At 34.4% G+C, this 27,981-nt stretch overlaps 1 protein-coding gene across 2 annotated transcripts; it reads right to left on the reverse strand.

Annotated features, from left to right (window-relative positions):
- On the reverse strand, positions 1–27,652 carry Csl4 (exosome component 1 Csl4). Of its 2 annotated transcripts, XM_069839670.1 has the most exons (6): positions 27,498–27,652; positions 27,231–27,346; positions 26,173–26,247; positions 17,587–17,760; positions 14,416–14,497; positions 1–3,193 (listed from the first exon to the last, which is right to left on the reverse strand). In XM_069839670.1, exons 1-6 carry the CDS (start codon positions 27,526–27,528, stop codon positions 3,078–3,080), a joined length of 594 nt encoding a protein of 197 aa, XP_069695771.1. In that variant the 5' UTR covers positions 27,529–27,652; the 3' UTR covers positions 1–3,077. The 2 variants fall into 2 exon arrangements, with proteins under 2 accessions (XP_069695771.1, XP_069695772.1); XM_069839671.1 differs by lacking the exon at positions 26,173–26,247.
- Between the last annotated feature and the right edge of the window lie 329 nt (positions 27,653–27,981).

The raw sequence follows: 27,981 nt of genomic DNA on the forward strand, positions 1-27,981 counted from the left end.
TAAGACAAAACGCATATTATTTCTGTCAACTTGTTACAATTTGCTGTGGCAGAAGTACAGTTACTTTTAATTTTTACTTTATTTTTTTGTTTTATAAGTGTACTACAATGTTACATTCGTTTAGAGTTCATTTGAACATAATAAAGATATATAGTATAGAAATTGCAATAATTATTACTACCACCATTATATTTCCAAAGCATTAAACCTGAAAATTCATTATGAACATGCAGTCGAATAAAGGTCATGTTTTGCAGTTGGGTCATACAGCTGATATTTTAGTCTCCTGGTTTCAAACTCAGTTCTCTTGAAACCATCGTAATGTAACATACAGTAGCGTGCAAATTAATCCGAACAACATAATTACTTATGCAAAAACACTCAAACGGGATAAAAAAAAGGATCTAAGACATACCTCAGTAATCTATGTGGCCTCCCTTGTTCCTAATAACAGCTCTGAGACGATTTGGCATGGATTCCACTAATTTCCCACAAATATTCTTCATTTCTTCATCGCGAAACCATACACCAATGAGGGCAGAAATCATCTTCTCCTTTGTAGAACAATCCATTTTTTGCATTCTTCTTTTGCAAATTGATCACAAGTTCTCAATGGGGTTGATGTCGGGTGAGTTGCCTGGCCAGGGGAGTACCTGAATATTCTTCTTGTTGAAGAATTCTGTAGTTTTCGAGACGTATGGCATAGTGCCAGGTCTTGTTGGAACACACCTCTGCCATCCGGAAATGATTTTTGCAGCTGGGGTACGATTCTGGTTTCCAATAAGTGAATATATTTGTCAGAATTCATCATTCCCTTGATAGGTATTAATGCTCCAGGCCCTTCATGTGTAAAACAACCCCAAAACATTACTTTAGGGGGGTATTTGGGTGCTTGTTGGAGATGAGCTGCTGTTACTTTTTCGAATCCTTTCCGTACGTAAGAAACACGGTGGCCGTGGACCTCGAAATGAGACTCATCGGAAAAAAGTACATCCTTCAAGTCATTCACTGTCCAGTGTTGATGTAATTTTGCCCACATTAAGCATTTTTTGCACATAACAGGGGTTAGCAGTTGCTTCTTAATAGGCTGGACGAAGGGCTCGTAAGCCCTTCGTCCAGCTTCCAAAAGCCTACGCCGCACTGTTGTGATGTGAATATTCGCCCCAGTGGTAGCCATTAACTCGCGGGTTAAGTCGACAGCAGTTAGTCTAGGATTTAATTTACTTTTCCTGACAAACGATCATCTGCAGGTGAAGTCTTCCTTTTCCGGCCACAGTTTCCTTTTTTCTGGGGTGTGATGGATCCAGTCTCCCTGTATCGTTTTATGATCGAATTAACAGTAGCCAAACCGACGTGACATTCTGCAGCAATTTGCCTCTGTGTCATAGAAGAATGCTCTGCTAATGTTATAATTTTAGACCGTTTTCGTGGAGTTGTATCCATTTGTGAAGACGACAGAATGTACACAGGATTGCAGTATTAAGTCTTCAACACAACTGAAATGCTTATAAGTGCAAAACGACAGGCAAAATGTCACATATTATAAAAAAAATAATAACGACAGACCTTCAACAATGGAATTACATGTACTACAGATGTCAATTAAAGCGGTATGAGCAGCTGTGAGGCCAACAATGACAGAAAATGTAAAAATATGTTGTGTTCGGATTAATTTGCACGCTACTGTATAATTACCCTTGTCCGCCAGCATGCTTCAAATGTTTGGTTGGTTGGTTCCCAGTACCTCCAGATGTAGTTACATAAGAACATCTTCAACTCTACTAGTTGGCAATATAAAGAATTCAATTTCCAAGAAGAAGCACATTACCAGTACCTCAGATAAGAGAATGACAAAAGAGGATGAATATGACATACAGGATTGAGTTTTAACGTGTTCGAAAAGCAACTGATAAATTCTGTCTGATGTCCTCTCATTGAGGGATAGGGTTCTTTGCAAGTTGCAAATCTAAAATACAGGGCTTGCAGCTTTACTTATTTCTGAATGATACAACACTAAGATTTTTATTTCTCTTAAAAATCAATCCTTCTCAGCTCGACTTAACTAGAGAGCCTCAGAACCAATAGCAGAGCCATTCGATCATAGAGGATGACAAACTTCAATAAATGGATTACTGTCATAAACTTTGAACATTAACAGAACAGTTACTTACAACATAAAGCATACAAAGAGGGTCATTTACGAAAGGAAAACTTGGAAAACTATACACAATGTTAAAAGAATTCCTAGATGGATACTGTCAATTAAATAATCTAAATAGACTAAACCTCTTTTCATGTGACTTAGTTCATGGAGGTCGCGGCTTTTTAGCCACCTAGAATAACATGAGCCATTCGTACTTAAGCATCATTGCCTAGTTGTAATGTTAAGACTGCCACGAAGAAAATGAGGCATATAAACTAAATCGGGTGAAAAACATTATAAATAACCTGGAGCTTACAAATGAGGGGTGTCAAATTGGCAACGATGAATGATTCCATAGTTTATCTTTTCAGCATTGTAGTGGCAGTGAAATACTAACATCATCATAGTTCAGCAAGTAAAAAAAAGCAGTTGAAAAGAAGTATTCATTTCTTGTTTGAAAGTACTATTTCGAAATATTCCTGAACATGCTTAAAAAGCTAAGAAAAAGTTACCCAATATTTCTACAAAAAATAGTGTTTCAATAAATAACCGTATACTTGAATATTTTCTTTATTTAAATGTTGTATATTAAATTAGTAAAAATATCATTTACGTCATTATGTAAAGATAAATCCAGACATACAATAATTATTTTGTACCATTCACTTCAGTGAAGAAGTTAGAAAATGTGTCACAGTATTTTGAAAATTATATATAAAAATGGAAATAATTTCTAAGAACATAGCGATAAACAAAATATTACAAAACAGACAGCACAAATTTAGTAGTACAAAACACAGTAAAAAAAAACTTGAAACCTTATTTCGAAATTATTCTTGTCTGTTGCCAGATTTATCACATGAATAAAATTACTTAATTAATCTTTAAAAAAAAAATCAACAAAGTATATTGTATGTAGAGACTGTCAATGCTTTTAACTAGAATCAACATTAACATTTTCTGGAACAACCTTTGCAACCTTCCGTGGTTCTTTGACATAAGTTTTTGGACACTGCATCTCTGTCCAGCTTATGGGAACCATTGCAGCACCTGCAGGACACAAAATTTATATTACAATATACATAATTGGAATCAAAGTATGTAAACTACAAGATCTACAAATAATGAATGCTTCACAACTAGAATTTCTCTATTTTTCACTAAAAAAATAACGATAGGGTGAAAAGTGCAATTCTAGACTCATACTGTCCAATTCCAAGTTTTGTGTTCCTGGCATCTTTAAGATGTGAAGTAGTATTGAAAAATTAGAGAAGAATGAGGACGACTGGCAAAGTGAGGCTTGAAGTGCTTTTTATAGATACCATAACACGGAGTAGGTAATACCACAGTCTACTATATACAGTCGCGAAGCTTGAGGTGATTTTTTGCAAATCTCGTGATAAAGCGCTCTAAGCGGTTAGCAACTAGAAACAATAGACTGTCCACGGTCGACTTTGGACTGAATCGTATTTCCATCGAGTGCTATCTCGTTGCGTATTTCACATTGATGCTTGTGAAATGTTCGTTATTGGTTGTAATGAAAATGTTAATGGCTAAAATACAATAATTGGAATAATAATATTTTACTAGAGACGTAGAAAAATTAAGTCTGTTCTAATGAAATTTATTGATCACGTTTTATTTTTAATTCTGGTGGGATTATTATTGCTTAGGCCTACTTTTTTTTTCAAAGGATATGTTTTTAATTATAGCTGTTAATTTTGTTGTTATTTTTATTTGCTACTTTATTAGAGACGTAGAAAAAGTCTGTTACAATAAAATTTATTAATCATGTTTTATTTCCAATTCTGGTGTGATTATTATTGCTTAACCTCAACTATGTAAGCCTACACTATAAGTACCGGTACACGTACATAAATTAATCCATAAATTCATATTTCCATTATTATTGTTGTAAAGGGAAATGCAAATTCATATTTATTGGTTTCATAGTTAATTGTCGCTATAATCTTGAATGAGTGAAGCGATTATAGTAAATTTCAGTTCGTTTTGCACAAACAAAAATAATATTAACCTATATCTTGCAGGTATCTTCGAGTTTATTTATTTTTTTTAGTAGGTTATTTTATGACGCTTTATCAACATCTAAGGTTATTTAGCGTCTGAATGAGATAAAGGTGATAATGCCGGTGAAATGAGTCCGGGGTCCAACACCGAAAGTTACCCAACATTTGCTCCTATTGGGTTGAGGGAAAACCCCGGAAAAAACCTCAACCAGGTAACTTGTCCCGACCGGGAATCGAACCCGGGCCACCTGGTTTCGCAGCCAGAGGCGCTAGCCGTTTCTCCACAGGTGTGGACTCTTCGAGTTTATGGTGGAATTTAATATAGCCTACTTCATTAAAATAATAAATTAACTTTATGCATTTAATATTTCAATAATGGAAGGAAGGTGCTAATTTTTCCAAAAGAACACAACGAAAGTGTAACATATTTTGTCGGCTGCTAGGAGAGAGATCTGCGACGATGAGGCGATAGTAGCGATCCTAGTGGTGGGCAACTATCCATGTTTGCATTTTTACTACATATTGAGCTTCGCGACTGTATATAGTAGACTGTGGTAATACCCTAGATCATATATGTAACAGATATGTCGGGGTTATAGGCTTTGAGGTTAACAACTTTTGTCAGGTTTACTATGCTGCCATCTAGTTGTTACATAAGGAGTCACGTCATAATACCCATTTGACTGTGCTGCCATCTCATGTTCGTTTATGGCGGACGGGTGGCGATCCTGGCAGTTATTCTCTTCAAAGTGCTGCCGATTTTAACGTAGCGAGGAGTTATCTGTTACATATATGATCTAGGGTAATACCAATGTTCACATTTTTATTTCATAACAACAATGCTGTTCCCATATCACATCTCTGCTAAGCAGAATGATAGAAAATAAGAATGAATGCTATGCTTCAGATATTATATGTGTTGCTGAAACACGTGAGGTTTTATGTGTGTATGTATGTTTCAAGGGAAACTTCAGTGGTGTAGCAGTGTTTGTTGTGTGTACACAGTAAGTGACCATCGTAAAATTTTGCAGGAATAATTTATTATATTGAGTACATATAATAATTTTTTAAAAGTTGTATACCGTACATATTTCAATTACAGGACTTCATTTCTGAAGTTGATACATTAGGGAATAATACCTATAATGACCAGAATCTATGTCACGGAGACAGGACCGAAAAAGAATTAACTTCATCAGAAAATGGTTCCAGCTCTGCAGATACAGAATCTTCTGTCAATACAGAGAAACTAAACCCCACATCAGCTTCATAAAAGAACCAATTCCTATAAATTATTTTGTGATTGTCAAATTTCTAATGAAGAAAACAATTCACAATTCCATTGGAGAAATCTAGGAAATAAAAGAAATTCGTAAATGAAATTAGTTTTCTTAGAAAGATAGTGTCAGATAATGGGACATATATAATATTTTGACTTCCCGAACAATATGAACATCACAAAGTTACAGCAAGAACAAAGAGTATGAGAAGTAATTGAGTAGTCTTACAAATGAGGCAAAAATGAGCAAAGAAGGGCATTAATGATTTTGTAAAATTAAATAATGACTATAAATAAAATATGAAGCTTGTAAAAACTGGTGAAATTTTGAAAATTTGGTTAAATGCGTAATAAAATTGAACTGTTTGATTAGAGGAAAGAAAACTTAAAATTTATACTTCTATGTAAGTTAATGAAATAAAAATATTACACTTTTTTACGTTTTTCGAGCTGTTTTGCAAAAAAAAATATTAAAAAAAGACTTAAAATTGTGATCAGTAACACCACATATCTAACAATGACCACCAGGTAACATAAATAAATTATCGTTATTACCTCACATCATGAGGTAATACCGATCAGTGAATTTTTATGAACAATTAATAATAAATTGGAGATTAAAAATTCTATAATATCACTAGAATGCAAAACTGTTATAGATTATACTAAACTTCTTTAATTTGTGTATAAAGTGTAATTCTGCAAGATTTCCTTAAAAATCTTATTCAAGATATTAAGTGCAAAACTTTAAATCCTTAACATGAAAAAGTCAAAGACAAAAAGTGTAATATTACTGTTTACCTATCAGAAATCATCCTTCAAGCACCTTATAACTGCAGTAACAAGATTCAGACACATCACAGAACATGATTATTTGGCAAAACATCTAAACAAAATAACAATTTGTCCTAACCCAAACTGCACTCTATGAGACAAAGAAGAAGAAATAACAGAAGACCACTTCCAAACCAACGAAGTTCTACCTGCTGGCTTCACTGCAAATGCCAAGCATTAGACAACAACATATTTTATGTATCATCTTTGGGCTTGACTCACTAACAGATTTTGAATGACTGTTAATATATATAAAAAAAAAAAAATATTGATTTTGAAAAAAAAAATCAGATTTTCGTGCAAAGACACGTTCTGAGTATTTTACATATCGAAAAAGTGGCTCTAGGCATATTAATCTGTCTGTATAGAACGATTTCTCCTGAACTATTGGATGAATTTTATTCATATTCAGTACCTTGAGTAAATTTATCTGGGAATGACACACATGAAATTGAAATATAATTTTAATAAAAGTAATAATGAGTCCAAAACACACAATTGCAATTTAATTCAAATTAAATCATTCAGGTTTTTTTTTATCATGCGGAATAAACTGACAAAGAAAATGGTGAAGTTAGTATCAATGGAAAAATGTTTTGCTAAGAGAATTTAAGTATTATAAATATTATAATACACAAAACTGTTTCCACTTTTCCTTTCAAATTCAGCATAAACTTCTACTCCTGGCCAGATGACTAAACAGGTAGTAAAGGATTCTTACAAGATTATTAGTCATAGGTTGTAACTCCTCTGATAAAAATGGGTGAATTTCTGCACAAGATCTTGAAGGTTTTGAATGAAAATTGAAATGGAAGAAATATGCTACAGAGACAGTATAAACAACTAATACTGATACATTTTAAAATTTATATCACTTTTAAATGCTGATTTTCGTAAATATAAAAATATGAAAATGACATGTAACTATTTAAAATAAAGTTTTGCGCAATAAATTATACTTATCTATTTAAACAGTACAATTTATACATGGAGCCAAATGTCATATTTCTGATATTAATAAAGAAATGCCTTTTGTATGCAATTCAGAAAACTAAAATTCCTTGCATTGCAAGAACAGCAATTGGCGATCCTGAGTTCCTGAGCTATGCAGCACCTGGAGGTATAACTGAGCCACTTTATCACTAGGGTAATAAATACAGAGAAGTGGTCCTCCAGACTGGGAGTTGGGCTAATTAAATTAGATATCTCAATTAAGAAAAGATCACTGGAGACAGGAATATCTGGAACAAATTAAATAGAAAGCTAAAATCCACAAAGGGTTGTAATGTTAATGGAAGAAGAATTATATTAATGACTGTTGGTTGCAGGGACGGTTTCTCTTTAAGGGCCATTGGGGGCCGGCCCCAATCCGCATTTTTGAGAAAGTAAATTACAATATAATGCAGTGTATTTCATATTAAAGTTATCTTTCTTAATACGTTTTCAATACAAAAAAATGCACTGACGCAATTCTGCGAGAGAATGGACTGAGCCCATGAGAGTCAGCCCTGTACGTAGTTCATTTTAGTACTAAAGGTTGGACTGTAACATAGCAGTTCTTCCCGTTCCTTTCCCCACTACCCTCGCAGTCTTCTAGCTTTACTTGGGGCAGGCCCTTCTGTTCAATTCTGTCTGTAGTATTGTGTTAAAATTGAAGTTCTATAATAGAGTAAGTTCAACATAAAGTGCGTGTGAGTGTATGTACAGCATTTAATGTAGATAAGTACATTTACAAAAGTATGTGTAACATTACACCATTAAGTAAAAGTATTATATAGTGTGCAAAAGTATTTGAAAGAATAAATACAGTAGACAGTTTGATTCCAACTCCATTCTCGTGGTTAAAATTAGAAGATAAATTGACAATCAAAGCTCTCAGATGTTTTCCGCATAAAAATATTTATGTAAAGATTAATTTTTGGTCCTACAGAATTTATCTGTTATGGTAACAATAGATATTAAAGGAGAAAATTTTGCTCCAGCGCCAGGGATCGAACCTGGGTCCTTGGTTCTATGTACCAAGCGTTCTAACCACTGAGAGAACACTTGGTACATAGAACCAAGGAGCCAGGTTCGATCCCTGGCGCTGGAGCGAATTTTTCTCCTTTAATAACTATTGCTACTAAAAATATTAATATTGTTCAACAGGACGGAAAGAAATGCAGAAAATTTTGTTCTGAGTGGTTTGAAAAGAAGGAATGGTTAATGGCATGTGAGGAAAGAAAATCGTTATATTGTTTTTTTCTGCTTTTTGGGAGGCAAAACTCGTGGACTAATAAGGTATGTATAGGTTTAAAGCATTTTTGTCTGTGAGGATAAAATCACATGAAAATTCTACAACACACATTAACAATGTTATAGCATATAAAACTTTAGGTGCTGTGTCAATTCAAAAGAAGCGTGTGACATCATAACGCATCAAATAAGCAACAAATTCCAAACTTTCGGAATTTTTCTGTATTTTAGATAGTTTATCCCAAAAAATTCCCTATTGTGATAATTTCCCTGAGTCACTGCTTCAAACCATTATTACGCAATACAATATGCTGAATAAGGAAATACTTGGGAATGAACTAATTCTATGTTCAGGAACGTACCTTCCTTTAGTGCATTAATGTCGTTACTCCATGAAAATGACCTCACAGACAATCTCGAAGAAGTAACAAAGTTGTTGGAAATAGTTCTTATGACTCGTGTGGCTATTGCAAAGCAGAGCATTGTTTCAGCACCTTTAAGTGCATAAAACCTTCTTTTTAGAAACACTATGGCACAAGAAAGATTAAATTCACTGGCTGTTCTTTCTATTCATAAAGAGTATATTCACAAAATAACGAACTATAATTCGAAAGTGATTGATAAATTTGCGAATCAGAAGAATAGAAAAGCAACATAGTTATACAAATAATCGACCATTGTAAATTTGTTGATTTGTTTAACTTGATTATTGTTTTATTAATTATGTATGTGCTAACCATTGTATAGAAATATTTTAATTATTGTATGTTTTATTCTTAAGTATTTTTTCTAGTCCAATAATTGATAATATAAACTGGTTGGTTGGTATCCAATGCTCATGAATTTGGCAATGATGCCATCTGTCATCTTGCAACCTGATAGCATTGTATTAAACTATTGTTATAGAAAGAACTTCGTTGTTGAGTAAGTGATTTCCTATCTACTGTATTAGTAGACCTTTCTTACATAAAAAACAGTTCGGTGATTTGAGAGTTCCTATTTGGTTTAGGTGTCAGTTGGGTGTCAAAATTTTGCAACTGCTATTCTTTGGGGTTGTTCTGAAATACTAGACGGATTGTTCAGGATAACTTCCCGTAATTTTTTAGTTGGATATTTAACGACGCTGTATCAACTATTATGTCACTTAGCGTCAATGGAATTGCTGATAGTGAGATGGTATTTGACGAGACGAGGCCGAGGATTCTCCATAGATTACCTGACAACCTTACAATTGGAGAAATCCTCGGAAAAAACCCAACCAAGTAATCAGCCCAAGTGGGAATCGAACCTGTGCCCAAGCACAACTTCTGATTAGCAGCAAGTGCCTCAGCTACCTGAGCTACATCGGCGGCATCCCATAATTTTCCCATAGTTGAGAGCTTATGTGCACTGTGCTCTTTTTATCACAGATTTGGCAATTGAGAAAGGAATGTTAGATTGGTTGCTGTATTAAGCATCCTTTCTTGGCTAATTGGTCTGCAGCCTCACTGCCAAAAATACCAGTGTGTTGGAATCCACTATAAAGCCATATATAGGTTTTTTTTCAGGTTGTACTTATTTACTTACAAATGGCTCTTAAGGAACCCACAGGTTCATTGCCGCCTTAACACAAGCCTGCCATCAGTCCCTGTCCTGTGCAAGACTTATTGTATGGATTCGTAACAAGCTGTTTTTTTTACGGTTAGCCCTTCGCCCAACCCCCAAGCAGGAGGACCACCCCGTATCGGCTGTCCACGACTGCTTATTCAATATATTCGCAGCTACCCTCCATATCTGGAGGCAGTCTCCTCTACCCGCAACTTGAGGACGCGCTATGCTGTGGTGATAGGGACCCACAATACATGGTATTTCAGGTTGTATAGTTGTTTAATCAGACTGCAGCATTCGTTGGTTTTTCTTTGGTTTTTAAGGATTGGTTGTTTGCCAATGATCAGATGGCAGTCTTGGATTAGCTAAAAAATAACAGCTTTTGTAAAGGAGTTGAGAGAGGACAGTATATACTGCTCAACTTCACCTTCATTTGAATAAGAGTTCAAGAAAATAAACTATGAACTGTAATGACCATGACATTTGCAGTATAAGCACTTAAATTGTTATGGAACATAAAACATATGAGAAAGTATGTATTATCTTCGTAACACTAATTTCTTTCGTTCCATGATCCATTCAGCCAGTCTTTTGACGCATCTTTGTATAAAGAGAATCCCTGGTGGTTAAAAAGTTCACTTTTGTTCCCACTGCTTCAAAATTGTATTTACCTCCAAAACTAGTAAAACCAAATACAAAAGAAGTACAAATTTATTAAATCTTATGTATGTACAGGATGACACACGAAATGTCATATTTAAAGTAGTATAAAAACAGTACACAATTAATCATTATAGGCTGGAAAATGTTTCCTAAGGAATAACATGTTCAATATGACCACCATTTTTCCTAACCTCTTGCAAACCTCATAACCTTATGTTCATCACCACTTTTTGACACAAGTCTTCACATAGCACACAGCACAACTCCACTACCTATCTAGACTCTGGGCTGCACTACATCTCTGGCTTCCTTTGTAATACTTTCTCTTTAAAGAAGCCCCATAAAAAGTAATCACACCGATTAATGTTCAGGCTATGAGGCGGCAACATTTTGCAGCCTTTATGTCTTTTATGAAACCGAAGTTACATCACAAGAACATCAAAGTCGCGTGTAGAAAATCAAGTATGGTGTTTGCAGTGTGCAGATAGATCCCATTCTGTATGAACCAACCTGCATTTGCGTAGTGAGACTTGTTGCCAAGATATGGGGGATAAAACTGTTTTTCAGCATAGTTTTGTACTGAATTTAGTTGATAGTTTCATCGGTCAAAATGGCGACTCATACATTAACTTTTGCCCCATATTTTTCTTTCTCATGCAGTATGAGTTCTCTCATCAGAATTGAATATTTTATTTATTTACAACACCGTTTACACGTCGTGCACTATTTGAAGACTTGTGTCAAAGAGTGGTGACCAACATAAGGATTTGTTTGTAAGAAGTTGTAAGGAAAATGGTGGTCATAGTGAACATGTTATTCCTTAAGAAAATTTTCCAGTCCATAATGATTAATTCTGTACCGTTTTTGTACTACCTTAATACAAATAAATATATGTTATGTGTAAAAGAAATGATATGACATTTTGTGCATCAACCTTTATGTGCGTGTGTGCACATGTATGTACGTATGTATTTATTTATACTGGCAGAGTTAAGGCCATAGGGCCTTCTCTTGTACTACCAGGTCACAAAGTGCACAAGCAATGAAATTTAACAAAAAGTGAAAGAACAAAATACATATTACAGAAAATAATAAGAAAAGTTGACACTGTATAAAATGAAAATAATACCACAGCCAAATAGAAAAAAAAAAAAAAAGTAAAATACAGATCTAAAAACTGGAATATACCATGAACAACTCAATTAGTACAAATAGTTAAGAGGGAAAACATAAGGAAAAATACAACAAATGGAATGTAATAAAATTATAATAAAAAAAATTAAATAAAAGCCACAAAAAGAAAAAAAAGATATATATTGTACGTTTGCTCAGAGAAAAACCAGGGGTGGGTGCTGCACATAGTTTGCATTATCTGTTTAGTTTTCTTAGTGTACCTTAAAATTAGAGAAATATGTGGGAACCTTGGGAGTCTGTTGAAGAGAGTGAACAACATAGTGATGACGACAATAACTGTACTGTTCATACTCAGTGTTGCCAACTCGATTCTTAAAAACCCACTAAGATACAGTGCAGAAACAGCTAAATTGCTATCCTGTCAATGTAAAAAAAAGATTATTTTACCGCTGTGAGTGTTAAAAAGACCGCTAAATCCCTATATGAGCAATACAAATTTCATAAATTTTACCCACTAAACTAACACTGAAAAATGCTACAGTAGATTTAGCGGGAAAACCGCTGAATTGGCAACACTGTTCGTACTTCTCCTGTTGGAAGAGGTCATTCATTAGAGAGACAAGCCATATACTATAAAAAATGTACACCTATATTTCAGTGAAGGAGAAGGCAAATGTGATTCACCAATTGCTAAAACTGTTCGCACTACAGATGTTTCAAGATTAGTGAAGAAAATAATTTCTATCAATATAACCGAGTACAGGATTCTTAAAAAAAAAAACTCACTTGTCATCCTGCATTACAAACAGTTACAAATTCAAGAAACTTTATGATTTTGGACGTGATATAATGTGACGTATCATTTATGAATGTTACAACAACCACATATCTCCTACATTGGACATCATTTTAAGTCCTTGCTTACTTATTTACTTACAAATGGCATTTAAGGAACCTGCAGGTTCATTGCCACCCTCACATAAGCCCACCATCGATCCCTATCCTGTGCAAGATTAATCCACTCTCTATCATTATATCTCACCCCCTCAAATCCATTTTAATATTATCCTCCCATCTATGTCTCTGCCTCCCCAAAGGCCTTTTTCTCTTCAGTCTCCCAACTAACAATCTATATGCATATCTGGATTCGTCCATATGTGCTACATGCCTTGCCCATCTCACGTCTGGATTTAATGTTCCTAATTATGTCAGGTGAAGAATACAATGCGTGCAGTTCTGCATTGTGTAACTTTCTCCATTCTCCTGTAACTTCATCCCTCTTAGCCCCTAATATTTTCCTAAGAAACTTATTCTTAAACACCCTTAATCTCTGTTCCTCAAAGTGAGAGTCCATACAGAATAGCTGATTATAACTGTTTTATAAATTCTAACTTTCAGATTTTTTGACAGCAGACTAGATGACAAAAGCTTCTCAACTGAATAATAACACGCATTTCCCATATTTATTCTGCTTTTAATTTCCTCCCGAGTGCCATTTCTATTTGTTACTGTTGCTCCAAGATATTTGAATTTTTCCACTTCTTCAAAGGATAAATCTCCAATTTTTATATTTCCATTTCGTACAATATTCCGAGACATAATCATATACTTTGTCTTTTCAGGATTTACTTCGCTGTGCAAGAAAAGACAAAGACACAGATTGCACATTGCTGTAGAGGTAAAAAATATATATTACTCAATTGTTATGAAGTTGCCGAATATCTAGACTTTGACTTTGACTTTTATTCGTGTATATAAGAAAAATGACTGATATTTTGAAAAATTTTGAATTTGCAGAGAATATTGATAACACCCAGGGAATTATTGAAGCTGCTCATATTCCTCGGAGTGTTATAAGAAATGCGCAGAACCCTATTGAATTTTGTTATAAGTTGTACTATTCTGAAATTTGTGAAATTCACAAATTTGCGATGTTAACTGTATCAAAGAATAAAACTATGACTCCAATAAATATACTTTCTTTCATATTTAGAAAATGGGTCTGAGAGACCCAACCCAGGCAGTTATGTATTCATGATCTGTTCAATGGAGGGTTAATAATAGAAATATGAACAATAACAATAATAATAATAATAATAATAATAATGATAATAATAATAATAACAGGCTAACGAGAATGACAAATATTAATGAAAATAAACATAGATTGGAAGTGGTACTCTAATAGATGTTGCAACACTGTTTCCTTAGTCACATGTCGAGTTGTGTAACAACAACCACTGCTTCGGTAGCTCATCACTTATTGCACCCCTTCCCCTGGTTTTCTCCAAGCGAATGTACAATATATAATTTACAAAACTGTAGCAGAGAAAAGGGCTTATAATGTATGTATGTATGTATGTATGTATGTATGTATGTATGTATGTATGTATGTATGTATGTATGTATGTATGTATGTATGTGCGTGTATGTATGTATCTATATCAAGTTTAAAACTGGTAAGATTTATTATAATATTTAAGAAAAGTCAGTTTTTTATAAAATATTCTTACCTGACTCACTGTGAGCTATGACAACACCAAGCTCATTTTCTGCTGTTGTTAATTGGTATGTATGAACTTCCGTCATTGGAAGCTAAACATATGTTAAGGATTTAGTAACGAATTTCAATACTAGACAACACACAATTATATCTGCGAAATTGTAAGCAAAAAAAAAAAAAAACACTGTATGTACCTGTTCGGATGATGAGCAAGACAAGACATTATTAGCATTTTGCAATTAATCTGCTGTAGTGTTCTCTCTCTCTCTCTCTTTTTATCCCTCCCTTTTATGGAGGAGGGACCCAAAGGCTTACACTGTAGCCTGGGGCTTATTGTGCTTACCACTCTTGTTCCGTGAATGATACTTGTAGTCGAATGGCCAAGCTCTTGTACAAGTACAGCACGCCACACCATAAACTTAACCCGAGCTATAGCATGGTTGATGATGATATGTGAATTAATGATGGCAAAATGAATCCGAGATTCAATGTCGATAGTTACCTAGCTATTCTCCTTTAATTGGCTGAGGAGAAGCCCCAGAAAAAACCCAATCAGGTAACTTGTTCCAACCAGGATTTGAACCCAGGTCTACTCATTTCACGGTCTGACGTGCTGTTATGTCAGATGTTGTCTCCGGGTACTCCCATTTTCCTCTAGCATTCGACCTACACTCTCAGGGTGTCTACCGAAAATGTGAAACAAAAATTAGTTACTTTTTAGTTACCATAACTTAATAATTATTCATAACCACGATGAAAAAACACTAATCGCATTTTAGTCATCTTATGACTAGGGCCAGGAAGTTCATGACCTAGAAACTAATAAATATACATGCAACAATGCCTTTAAAAACCTTAAAATATGCCAATAAATATCCACTAATAAAATTCTATATTTCTTGAGACATCACTAATAAATAACTAAGAAATAATAATAATGATAATAATAATAATAATAATAATAATAATACTCGATACATGTAATAATATTATATGTCAAACTATATGAGATTAAACTTAGGCATACATTTATTGTTGAGAAGTGAATCGCTGTCCAAAAGAAGTGATGGGTTGCAGTTCACGATAATTATATGGCAGGTTTTCAATAGAGATAGAGTGTCTATTGTCTCTGAAGATGGATTTGTATCTTGCAAAGCTTCCCTCAACAGAATTTGTAACATATGTTATCCTTTTCTTTCTTCACATCTCGTGATCTGTTTGCAAATTGTAAGAATTCTCTTTACTGTGTTGCAAGTTGTCCTTTTTTTTTTTTTTTTAAGGTAGAGGTATCTAACTTATGTCGACTGTTTTCATCTCACTGAATCTTACACGTTATTAATCGATATTTTACTGTCTAGCAAAAGCAAAATTTTTCTTTTTAATACTACTACTTAAATTTTGTTTCCAACTTACTTTTTCCCATTACTGGGGCATACTTAAAAGCTGCTAACTGTTCCATAGTAAAAGATAATTCATTTGGATTAATGGAGTTTTTTTCGTTTAAAATGTCTCTAATTTTGTGCATTTGTTTGTTCGATCCAGGAATTTTTGATACCATGTAACTTATTTTATACTTCCTCTACACTGCCAGGGACAGAATTTAGGCGGGATATTGTTTCTTCAAATACTTGTAATGCCACATTTAAAGATATACATACCCTTTCCAAAGATTTTATTGCTTCAAGTAACTCGCAAAAGTGAACTGACATAAAAGCAAGATTAGCTTCCATTTCATTGTTAAACAGGGTTGCCAGGTCTCCCATCTCACGTATTTGACAATATTTTCTCCCATAATTTATTTATTCATTTATTTATCTATTTATTTACTTAAATGGTAAATATGAATAGTGCTATCATGCCATGAAAGTTATTCTAATTATATATTTTTAAGTGTAGGCCTAATCTACAATGACAAATTCTCATTAATTTTCAACCTAGGGGAAATTTCAATTGTAAAAGTTTCTGAAAGAATACAAAGCAACTGGTCTATTAATAGTGCAATGAGATTCGTTTTAAATTACTTTTGTGTACAGTTATACTGTATGTAACATGTTCCTAAAGATAAAACACGTCGATAATGTCTTATTGTTGTTGTTTAGTCAACTGTCCGAAAACAGGTCTGAACCTCACAAGTGATATGAAGAAGGCACCAGTTATGAGGCAACTAGGTCAGGAGATAATGGGGTAGGGTGGGCAGTTCCTTTCCCCCTCCATTGCATACATCGCCGACTAGCTACATATTACACTAGTCAGACTTCAGATGCATACAAACAATTGTTCTTCCTCTGACACACATCGTCAAGTGAGATATACTGACTGATAATAGATGTATATATCAGCCAAAACCTCAATCAGAGGATATAATGTCTTGAAGGAATGAAAGGGAAAAACACTAGAGGAGAGGGATTCGATCCGGTGCTGTGGACTGAACTTCGGCGTAGCTCAGTGGTTAGAGCATTTGGTACGTAGAACCAAGGACCTGGGTTCGATTCCCTGCACCGGAATTTTTCTCCTCTAATAAATAATCATTGTCATCATAACAGATATATTCTGTAGGACCAAAAATTAATCTTTACGTAGAATTCTTTAAGTAATACAAGACAAATTGCTGTATTTAGTCAAATACCACATCTAATAAGACTAATTTCTTTATTTGTCTTGGAGTGAAGTGTCATTCAAAGATATTTTCACTTGTAATCTGATAACCTTAATTGAATTCATACTATGTTCAAATACCTCTAATTGAGGTTCTGGCTGATATGTACATCTATTATCAGGCACTATATCTCACTTGATGATATGTGTCAGAGGAAGAACAATTGTTTGTATGCATCTGAAGTCTGATTAGTGGAACATGTAGCTAATCGACGATGTATGCATTGGAGTGGGAAAGGAACTGGCCACCCTACTCCATTATCTCCTGCCCTAGTTGCCTCATGAGTGATGCCTTATTGGTGTTACTTATGAGGTTCAAACCTGTCTTCGGACAGTTGACTAAACAACAACAACTATGTTCAAGAAAATGGACGAAGTGGGTAAGGAGGAAAGGAAATACAACATTCTATGAAATATCTTACCTGAACTCATCACTAGCTTAGTGCTCAATTCGTCTAATAGTTTGTCTGAGTTTCATAAATGTTTATTTATAATTCAACAGTTTTATGGCATCTTGAAAGGATACAACTCTGGCCAAGATAATATCACCTGGCCTGAAACACTTTATCATCTCCACTCGATCCTTCTCTGTAGCACGTACATCTTCTTTCCGTAAAACTGCTCGGTAAGGTCGTGTCAAAACTGTATCACTTATACACTTTATGACACATTTGCAGAACCTCTGATTCACTATTGTCACCTGTCAAAACATTAAATTTCAAACAGAACAGATATTTCGTAACATGAAAATATACTGTATTCACAATATGGGTTGACCAGACATCAACAATTACAACATCATTAACAAGAAGCAAGCAAAGGATTGTTCACACTGTCTACAGTGTCGTCAAAACAACTTATAGCAGGAAGTGGAATGCATGGTCCACAGTCAACAAGTTTGTTACTTGCAAAACGACCTAGCTCAGAGTATGTCAGTGGACTGCCAAGAGAAACCCACAGAGATATCACTACATCAATGTGGAATTTTTTCACCTCCTCTATCCTTATAGTGATTTAGGTTGTTTCACCTCTAATCTTTGGAACAGCTTGGGAGTGCTATGGTAATCTAACTTAAATAGCTGTTGTACATTCCTGGAAGGGCATATTTTGTAGTATATTATTTTAAAAAATCAATTAAACTTACAGAATACAATAGACGTTCAGTCACTCACTTCTCGCACATTCACCTACATGCAGAAACAAACTTAACCTACATCACCATGGTAATCTGAAGGCTAGTCAAACCTTCAAATCCTATATTTCTACAAATTCAGGCTATAAAAATTAAAGTCCTCAATATTATTCACAAAAATTAACACATTAAATACACTGACACGGTAGTATTACTAACAGTGGAAGGAGGTTACTCAAAAGACCAAAGTGCACAAGAGAAATCTGCACTGCAGCCATCTTGTCCATTATAAATTTTGGTGAAAATTCTTCAGGTGACTGCACAATAATTAGGTATTTGGTTAAGGTCGAATACGAGTACACCATTTCATAATATTAATGAAATTAATTAAATGACCTAGAAAATGAAAGAGTACTCTAAGAAACATGTTGTTTTCAATGGTTGGATATTGGCCTAAACCATTAAAGATCCTGTCTTCCTTGTTTTCCTGTATCAAGTTTTCTACATTGGAGGAGGTGATTTTTGTTCATGATTACATAGTCATCACAGATAGTACATGTACTTCTAGGTTTTGTTACTATTCCGACAGTCATGGCGGATGAAGAGTTGGAAGAGAGCACTTGCTATTTTCCTTGGTAGATATTCAATGGTTCTTGTGTATTGTTGTATATTTTCGTATGGTTTTCCAGAAAGTAGTCTCGGTTTTGTTTTTGTCCTCTTCTCTTTATTTCTTTTTTGAGATATTTTAGTCTTTTCTCTATTGTCATGAATTGTGCTGATTTTTTAATTATTACAGTACCTTTCTTGACTAAGAAATCTGCTTATCATTTACCATTAGTTTATTTACCGTAAAATTATTTAGGACCAAATTAAAGAAGTACCTAATTTCTCACGTCTCCTGTTCTGTAGGTGAATTCATGACATTCAACAACATTTCATGAAATTGATACTAAAACTTTGTGTTGTACTAGTAGACTATATTGTAAACCTCTTCTGTATATATTTCAACTAGACTGTGATTATAAATTAAGACTTTATAGTAGCATTAATTTTTTTGACTTGTTCCATATTCTAGCTGTGAAGCAATGTATGAATACCATGGAATGTTAATAAACACAATACAATACCATTAGTTCAATATGTGATGGGATCCACTACAGAATAACTGATTTTTCCTGTGCTTACAGAATTATGATGCTGTGCTATATTTCACCTATATTATGGGTTCTGATTGTGTAGTTTTTTAGACATCTTCTATCAATGTGGTTTCAGTAAGTATTTGGATATAATCTGCAAGGTTTGTTGGTGAAAGTATAAGTTGAATGTTTCCTGCTTGTTTTTTTAAATAATTTTTGGATCTACAGTTCATTTCTTACTCTTCCTTTTTGAAACCAATTTGGGTTACAGTTTGTTCCATGCCAGTTTTTTGTATTGCTGAATGATTTAAAGTTCAAAATCATCTTCCAATGGGCAGTTATTTGTTCCTGCTAGAAGTGTTCTGATAGGAATTGTTTTCGTAGTACTTTATTTTGGTAGGTTTCTATTGCTTGTGCAATCTTCCTGCTGACTGTTGATAGTATTTCTCCGCCATGCTTTATATAGAAAGTAATTAAAAATGGTTTACATGCAAGGTATTTTACTCTTGTGATGAATACTTAAAAAGTGACTCAGTGCTTTAGGAACTTTATTTTAAAATATCACGAAAGTTACTTCATACCATGTTCATCCTCCTCCAGTCTTGACACTGAATTACTAGCTATTGATGCTGCTTTAGTGTGTTACTCAAATTTCTGAAAAATCTATTTGCATACTTTCTGACTCCAATATAATCAAGTATGTACCAAACTTATATGCACATAGAATTATTCAAATTCAGAAACAACTAAGTAAACTAAAAAAAAACTCCAAAAGTAAATAACATTTCAATGGATACCTAGTCATTGTGGCATAACTGGAAACAAGAAAGTAAATAATATTGCAAAACAGGCAACATATTTGCAACCAAGACCTCTTCAAGTGATATCTCTAGCCAGTGCTTTTTCTTCAGTAAGGTCTCATTTTATAAACCTATGGCTCAAATTGGCTCTCTTCTGACAAAGGAAAAATTTTACAGTCCGTTCAAAGGAAACCAAATGACCTGGAAATGTACAAAAACTTGCCCAGACATGTTCAAACAATTTTAACAACAGCCAGAACAGGTCACATTGTCACACAAATGTACCTTTCTGATACTTCTACTTGTCTGTGGTGTAATAATCATGATGAAGATCTAAAACACATTCTTTTATACTGTCCATCCATAAATCACAAAAGAAGTAAATTAAAATCATCAGTACCAGTTGCAGAAGACACAGCTCTGCAGTATATATTGACTACACACAATTCTGGCTACTAGCAACAGGCATCTATAATGAATACCGATTAAAAAAACCTCTTTTTCTCGTGAAAAACAACAACTGAAAAGACTACAGTGGGCTATAATGGACTTTATGTTTCAGAGAACAGCCGGATACATTGAGAAGATTGTATGATTTATGTTTAAAATACAATACAAATTTAAAACTTCATGATTGGAGCAATTATTACATTTGATTTTGTGTAATATGCCTGTTAGGTATTTATTTGTTTGTTTTTATGGTTTAAGTATTTCTGTAATGTGTTTTGTAGGCTGTATGTACACTATATTTGAGGGGTCTAGAGCACAAGGGATATAAACGGCATAAATGTAATGTTGAGGAAAATGAGTTTAAAGTTGAATGACAATGGAAAATTATATGCAAAGTCTATGATATCTGTTTTGTGCTTACAATATTAAGTCTTGATTATATGGAGTAGTTCACTGCAGATTTTGAAGAAATTTTAAAATTAAAATATTAAAAATAACCATTTTATAATAAAACGTTGCACTTATATTGCTTGTGTTTCGAACTATTTAGTAGATTTAATAAGGGTACAAACTAAATATAAAAAATGTAATGTATAAATTACAAAATACATTCTAGATTCAAACAAATTTATGCATACGAAAAAAGTTGAAGTTTTTAAACGTACACAATGTCCATTTATTTTGCTCAACCAAAAAATATTTTTTTCTTAGGCACCAAATGAAAAACTGCTTCAAAGGTTATTTAAGTACAATGGAACTTAATACTAACCTTGTTCATTAGAGAAATACTAGTAATAACTTCACTTTTTAAGGCACCATCGACTTACTAAATGGCATACATCCTATTTACATTAGGAAAACTATTTAATTTTTTTCATATGTTACCCGAATCTCTTCTTTTTTAATGTTACCGGTATTCCATCTGTATTTTTGTTTTTAATTATGGTATGACAACATGCTGTATTTAGGAAGAATATCAAGAACTAGAAACATTTAGATGTTCTTAAAATTACTCCTCTTACTCGTCTGCCTATCATTGTTTTCTCATGCCAAACAAAACAAAGTCGACCATGATCATATGTAACCAATGAAATTCGCGATTTCGAAGCTGTGGTTGTATGAGAAAATACAGGGTGTTTCCGAGGTGGTGTTACAAACTTTCAGGGATGATGGAGAAGGGCACATGTATCAATTTGAGATAAGGAACCCCGGTCCAGAAATGACCGAGTCGAAAGTTACAAGCAAAAATATATTTGTGTGGAAATGAAATAATTTTATTCCTCTACACCTTATTTATGTGTATTTGTCTGTACATCTTACACATACTGTATTCATCTGACATTGTTTATGTTGTCTACTTACAGTATTCCATTCAGTGTGTTGTCTGAGGAATGGAGACAGGAAACTAACAAAAGCAATTTTTTTCATTCATTCATTTATTTTATTCCATAGATCTTACATGAGCAATGAAGCTTTAAGATGTGGAACATGTCAACATTTTACAATATAACAATTACAATTTTTACAAATTTTTATAGTTTTACAATTTAGTAATTTTCTACAATTTTTACAATTTTGTACAATTTTTTTACATTTTTTTACATTTTGGCGAGATGTAGTGAGATGAGATGAGGTCCGAGGATTCGCCAAAATATTACCCGGCATTTGCCTTTTCGGTGGGGGAAACCTCGGAAAAACCCAACCAGTTATCAAATCAAAGGGGTTGATGCCCAGGACTCGCCATAGACCATCCGGCTTCAGTCCCACGGCAATGCAGATAGCGTAATGTGTAACGGACATGGTCAGTCCTGATATGCACGTTTGTAGACAGCAGTGTATGTGTACGAGCTATTCCATCTCAAATTGACCGAAATATAGAGAAAATTGACCTCGCAATTTCTTAAATACAATGAAACTTTTTTTGTACGTACAGAACTGTGATACAATGCTTTGTGCAAAGTTTTGAGGCATCAGAACTTCATAGTGTTTAAATTTAAAATATTTAAATTTATCGTCTTTTCATAAAATTAGCAACTTTAAACTGTTGTAGCTCCGAAACCCTTTCACCCAATGATCAAAATCATGGCTTATTTTGATGCTGAGAAATTAAAGTTTATATTGACACATAAACAGATTTTCTTACTTTTTATGGAAATGGAGAAATTTAGATTTTTCCTCATTAAGACGCCTTTGGCTAGGAAAAAATATTTTTAAAATATATAGTTAGATTCCGCATTGAAGGTACAAATAAACACATATTTTTTACTGATGGTATGTTAATAAGAAAGTACTGAAAATATCAAATAAAGAAAATAAATAGTATGCGCGTGAAATAACCAGCTGAGAGACGGGAGCAAGCTGAGACAAGCAAGGCCAGGAGACAAACACGTGATGTGTCGTCTAGCAGTCATGGCTGTGCTAGCTTTATCACAGGTTTTCATAAACACAGGAGTAAAATGACGCCCAACGCTTGCTTATCTTCAGCTCTCAGCCAGTGCGTGCGGTACTGCGCCGTTCAAGTCTAGGCGTGTGAAAATAATCTATTTAATACCCTCGAAACTTATTGCCGTACCACTAAGCAAACAATGCCGAATCCCTCTTAATAATGCAAGGTTTTTTATCAATATTTTTTTTACATTTTTACAAATGGGCAAAAAGCCTAAAAGCAAGAAGTAAAATCAGATTATCTGTCTTTCTGTGTACAATAAAAATAAGGATTACTTCTTAACATAACCTACCAAATGTCAGCTTCAAAATAAGCTCTCGTTCAATGTTCTGCAGTAAATGGTTCCAGAGTTCTGAGCGCTGAAAGAGGCTTGTTTTTATAAAATATGCTAAATTTGTCGCTCAAGTCATTTGACTTTCGATAGTATATTTTTGAAAATGCACTCCCCTCAGCACCTTGTATAAGTAGGGAAAAAATTAGAGTATTAAAAAATGCGAGGTTTTTTACTGATCGATTTCATATGGACTAGCCTGTACAAGTTGCAGTGTCCAGTCGATCAGTCCTAGTGAAATGGAACAGTGCACGAGAGCGGAATAAGCAGACCTGATTTTCGAATACGCATGAGCCAATGGGAAAAATAGACAAGCTCACAGATTGTATCGGTACAAGTACCCACATAGGAGACATCTGGCCCATACCATCTTTCCACGATTGTTCCAAAGGTTAAGGGAAGGAGGGCACGTGGTGCCAAAATACAATTCCATTTCCACACAACTATTTTTGCTTATAACTTTCGACTCAGCCATTTCCTTGTCCCAAATTGATACATGTGCCCTTCGCCATCATCCCTGAAAGTTTGTAACACCACCTCGGAAACAACCTGTATAACATGCAAGATACAAATACGAAATCCCCACATTAGTAAATGCATGTTAATTTTAAAGAAACAAGGCATGGTGAAACATTCAACTTTTAAAGATCTCGTTAAAATTAAAAAATCTGTTTGTTAACAAGTCGTTTGTACCAATTTAAAGAAGCTTGGTGAAACAGACCATGAGATCATCAGAAGTATTTCCAACATCATGCAAAGATCATGATGTGTGCATGTGCTCATATCATGAAACATAGAAATGCTTGTAGAAGGGCAGAATAAAGTACGTACCCCCATATTTGCACTTCCAGTTGATGAAATTAAAATGACTGAATCCAAAATTCAAAATTTGGGTATGTAAGGCACACTTCGAAACAATCTTTTAATTATTATTGTTAAGTTAAGTAAGTTAAGTACCAGTAACTTAAGAGATCTGATCAAAAAGTTTCAAGATGTGGTCACCCCTAAAAACGCCAGATGTGCTAGCTACTTGCTACTGCTAGCAGTTGAGGGAGGGGATTTCCTAATTCTGTATTCTCAATCGCAACAAACAGATGAGCTGCAAACCTTTTGTTGGCGTCAGTGAGTCACAAGGTCATTGTCGCATGTGTGAATAATTGAAAAATCTCACTGAAATGAACCGAAACTTTTTGAAACGTATGAGCTCGTATCAAAACTGGTGATGAGACATGAGTGTATGAATGATTCAGAAACAAAGGCTCAATCATCACAATGGAAGTCACCAAATTCTCCTCGGTCCAAGAAAGCAAGACAAGTGAAGTCAAATATCAAAACAATGCTGATTATTTTCTTTGACATTAGAGGTTGGTACACTATGAATTTGTTCCCAGGGGCCAAACAATTAACCAATACTTCTACAAAGAAGTTTTAATACGTTTGCACAAGAAAGTGTGAAGAAAGCATCCCAAATTGTTACAAAATCACAGTCGGATCCTCCACCATGACAATGCACCAGACCATTGTATCTTCTCCTCCAAGAACATCTGTCCCTGCAAAACCCCATCCTCCCTGTTTGCCAGATTTGACTCTCGCAGACTTCTTCATTTCCCCGACTAAAAATAAAACTCAAAGGGTGTAGATTCGAAGAAATTCCTACCATTAAAGAGAATGCGACAAGGGAACTAAACAGTCTCCAGAAAAGTGACTTCCAAAGGTGCTTTGAAGTGTGGCAGGGACAGTGGCAGACTTGTATTAGCTACATCAGAAGGAGAGTACTTTGAAGGAGAGATGCACTAGTTATCCTGTAAGTATCTCCATTGTTTTTATATTAAAACTGTCTTTAAACTTTTTGATCTGACCTTGTACACTTCTCAGAAATAATATTTCTGTGATTGGAACATGTAAACGAAAATCTCTGCTCTGATAATACATGTTAAGTATATATTGTTAAGTAATACTGAGCATCAAAAAGCATTTTCAGAAAAAATGGAGTGGAAATAAACCAGTTAATAAATACTAAATTTATACTATCCAGTACGCAACAGATGTAAATTTTTTTTTGCATTGAAATGAGTGTTTGGATTCCTGACTTTGATATCATGTAGGGAAAATCATTGTGTTGAATTATAGCCTATGTAAGTTAAGTCTGTATTTTGAAAAACTGTAAATTATATGTGTGTGTGTGTCTAATGCCTACCCACTTCACTTTGCGTGATTCGAGTTCCGTATACTGCGGATAGATGGCAGGACTGTGACCCATTTTCAAATTGCACACCACATCGGCGGGTCATGTTATGCTTGATGTATATCTGTGAAGAGTTATATAGTGTACTAGGGTGAATGTATGTTAAGTGTTCGTATAAGTATAGTGTAGGGAATGGGTGAGAATGATGATGAAGGTAAGAAAGAAGGAGAAACCCAGTGCCGGCACATAGCCTACTCCTGTCGAATAGCACCAAGGGGCCGCCAGGCTTAACGTCCCTATCCAATGGACGAATCACTATCAACAGTGACATATGCCTTCCCTTCATATGCACTGTAAAGAGATTTCGGATTTAACCCAGGCATATTGGTGCACAATTTAGTGATTAGAAGTTGTGCAATGCCATCTCTCCTATTTCTGAGGTAGAAATTTTGCAAATTAGTCGGGAGACAGACATGCTACCACAGAGCAAATTTGGCAGACCACTGTAAATTACATTCCAGTTCAACAAAATATATTGCAAAATGTCCTGTATGTAACACACAAATAGGCCTATTTTGGCTTTACCCTATTACAAATCTAAACTCTTAATTTAATAGATATTAATTTAATACCTTGGCTGTAACTATATCTCCAGGTGCTGGAACAATACTCTGTTCTTTACTGCTATGCACTTCAATGGTTGAAGACTGCAACAGTGGTATGCAATTAAAAATAGAAAAAATTAGCCTGTAAAATTAAATAGGCCTATTTAATATCGGTATTAAAAATAAACGTAATTTTACAGAATTTGACCGAAGAAGGTATCAATTTTTTTTTAACAATTGCATACTGCGTATAGTATAGGCCTAGAGTACTAAATACGTGGGTTAACTTTCTATAACCCAATACTTTCCACAGATTAACCTAGAACTATTCACCTGTTGTATAGGTCATTCATTATCTGATGAAACCAAATGCTTGTGTGCGCCACAGCTCATAGTAAGAATCTTATGGTGGGATTAAGCGAGGTAGCTACCTAGAAATTGAAGTATTGCGAGGGAGGAAAGCTTCCCAGTCTTCTTCTTTCTCCTTACGCGCAGGTAGGTTTCACGAGATACCGAATGGCCTATATGGTACATAATAAAGGCAGTGGTAAGTAGTAATGAATTGATGTAACTTACCACAATCTCATATTGCTCACAATCAGACAAATAAACGGATCACTTTTTAAATGCAAAACTTGATTGTTAATTAAGTCGAAATACGACTTCCTTCGACAATAATCTAGGCTCCACCGCCACTAAAAATGCGTTCTTGGTGCTGCGGTTCAGGTCCCCAAAAGTCCACTTTTTGTTTAATTTGCACCTCCACTAGCACTGAAAATTCTTTCTTACTGGTGCGGTCCAGATCCCCAAACACTCACTGTCCAAAAATGTTCACCTGAACCTCTCGAGCAAACTTAGCCTAATTACTTAAATTACATAACATTACGATGACAATCATCCATTCATTAGCTACTACGTACAACAGATGAACAGTTTTAGGTTATTCTGTGGAAAGTATTGGGTGTCGGAAAGTAAACCCCCGTGCTTAGCACTCAAATACTATTCATAGGCCTACCTACACTATTGTTAAAAAAAATTGTGTCTTTGGTTTAGTTCTTCTGTAGAATTAGCAAAATAAAAGTTACCTTCTCCTCTTTTACAACATTGACCACTCCAGCAAGCGTAGAGTATATGTAACCATTCCTTTCGTATGTTCCGCAACCAGAAATGTGTTCCTTGTCAGCCAGACATAACCTTTGTCCTGTGGGTGAATATAATGTTCCCTCATAAAGGTAATACACAAACCCTCGTTTACCACAAAAGAAGATCACTTATTATTATTATTATTATTATTATTATTATTATTATTATTATTATTATTATTATTATTATTATTTTACGACTGTACTTACCAGGAATACACACTAAATCTGTGTTTTCCATTAATACACTTTTGCACTATTACGGTTCTGATCTGTTCACATTCAATTCCGCAAAACAAAAACAAACGACAAGTGACAACTGACAACCAAGAATCGCCAACCACAGTATTACCGGTATACTGTGCGCCAACGTTCGAACAATAAACACTTTCTCATAAATGTTTTCTAATAAACTATAAACCTAGATCAAGGCTATAATTAGTAATATATTTCAATACAATAAGTAACCAAACATACAATTAACGTTATAAATAATTCATGCTATTTATAATTTCTGCATTCTAATTTCTCCGGGTAAATTTTAGTCATTTTTTCAAAATTCTGTTAAACACGGATTAAATGTAGGCCCAACTTATATCAATTAAACTACATTTTCATTTCAAACAAAGTTACAGTTGCTCTAAAAATTATTGGCTTTGACTTTTTTTACGGAGGAGGGACCCGAAGGCTTACA

Source organism: Periplaneta americana, chromosome 11 (assembly GCF_040183065.1).
Source record: "Periplaneta americana isolate PAMFEO1 chromosome 11, P.americana_PAMFEO1_priV1, whole genome shotgun sequence".
NCBI lineage: Eukaryota > Metazoa > Arthropoda > Insecta > Blattodea > Blattidae > Periplaneta > Periplaneta americana.

Coding starts and splice junctions, on each gene's coding strand:
- Csl4 (XM_069839670.1), bottom strand. CDS start 27,528: ATGGAAAACACAGATTTAGTGTGTATTCCTG. Junction 17,761..26,172: donor GAGATATAGTTACAGCCAAG/GTATTAAATTAA, acceptor ATGTTTTGACAG/GTGACAATAGTGAATCAGAG. Junction 14,498..17,586: donor ATATTATCTTGGCCAGAGTT/GTATCCTTTCAA, acceptor ACATATGTTTAG/CTTCCAATGACGGAAGTTCA.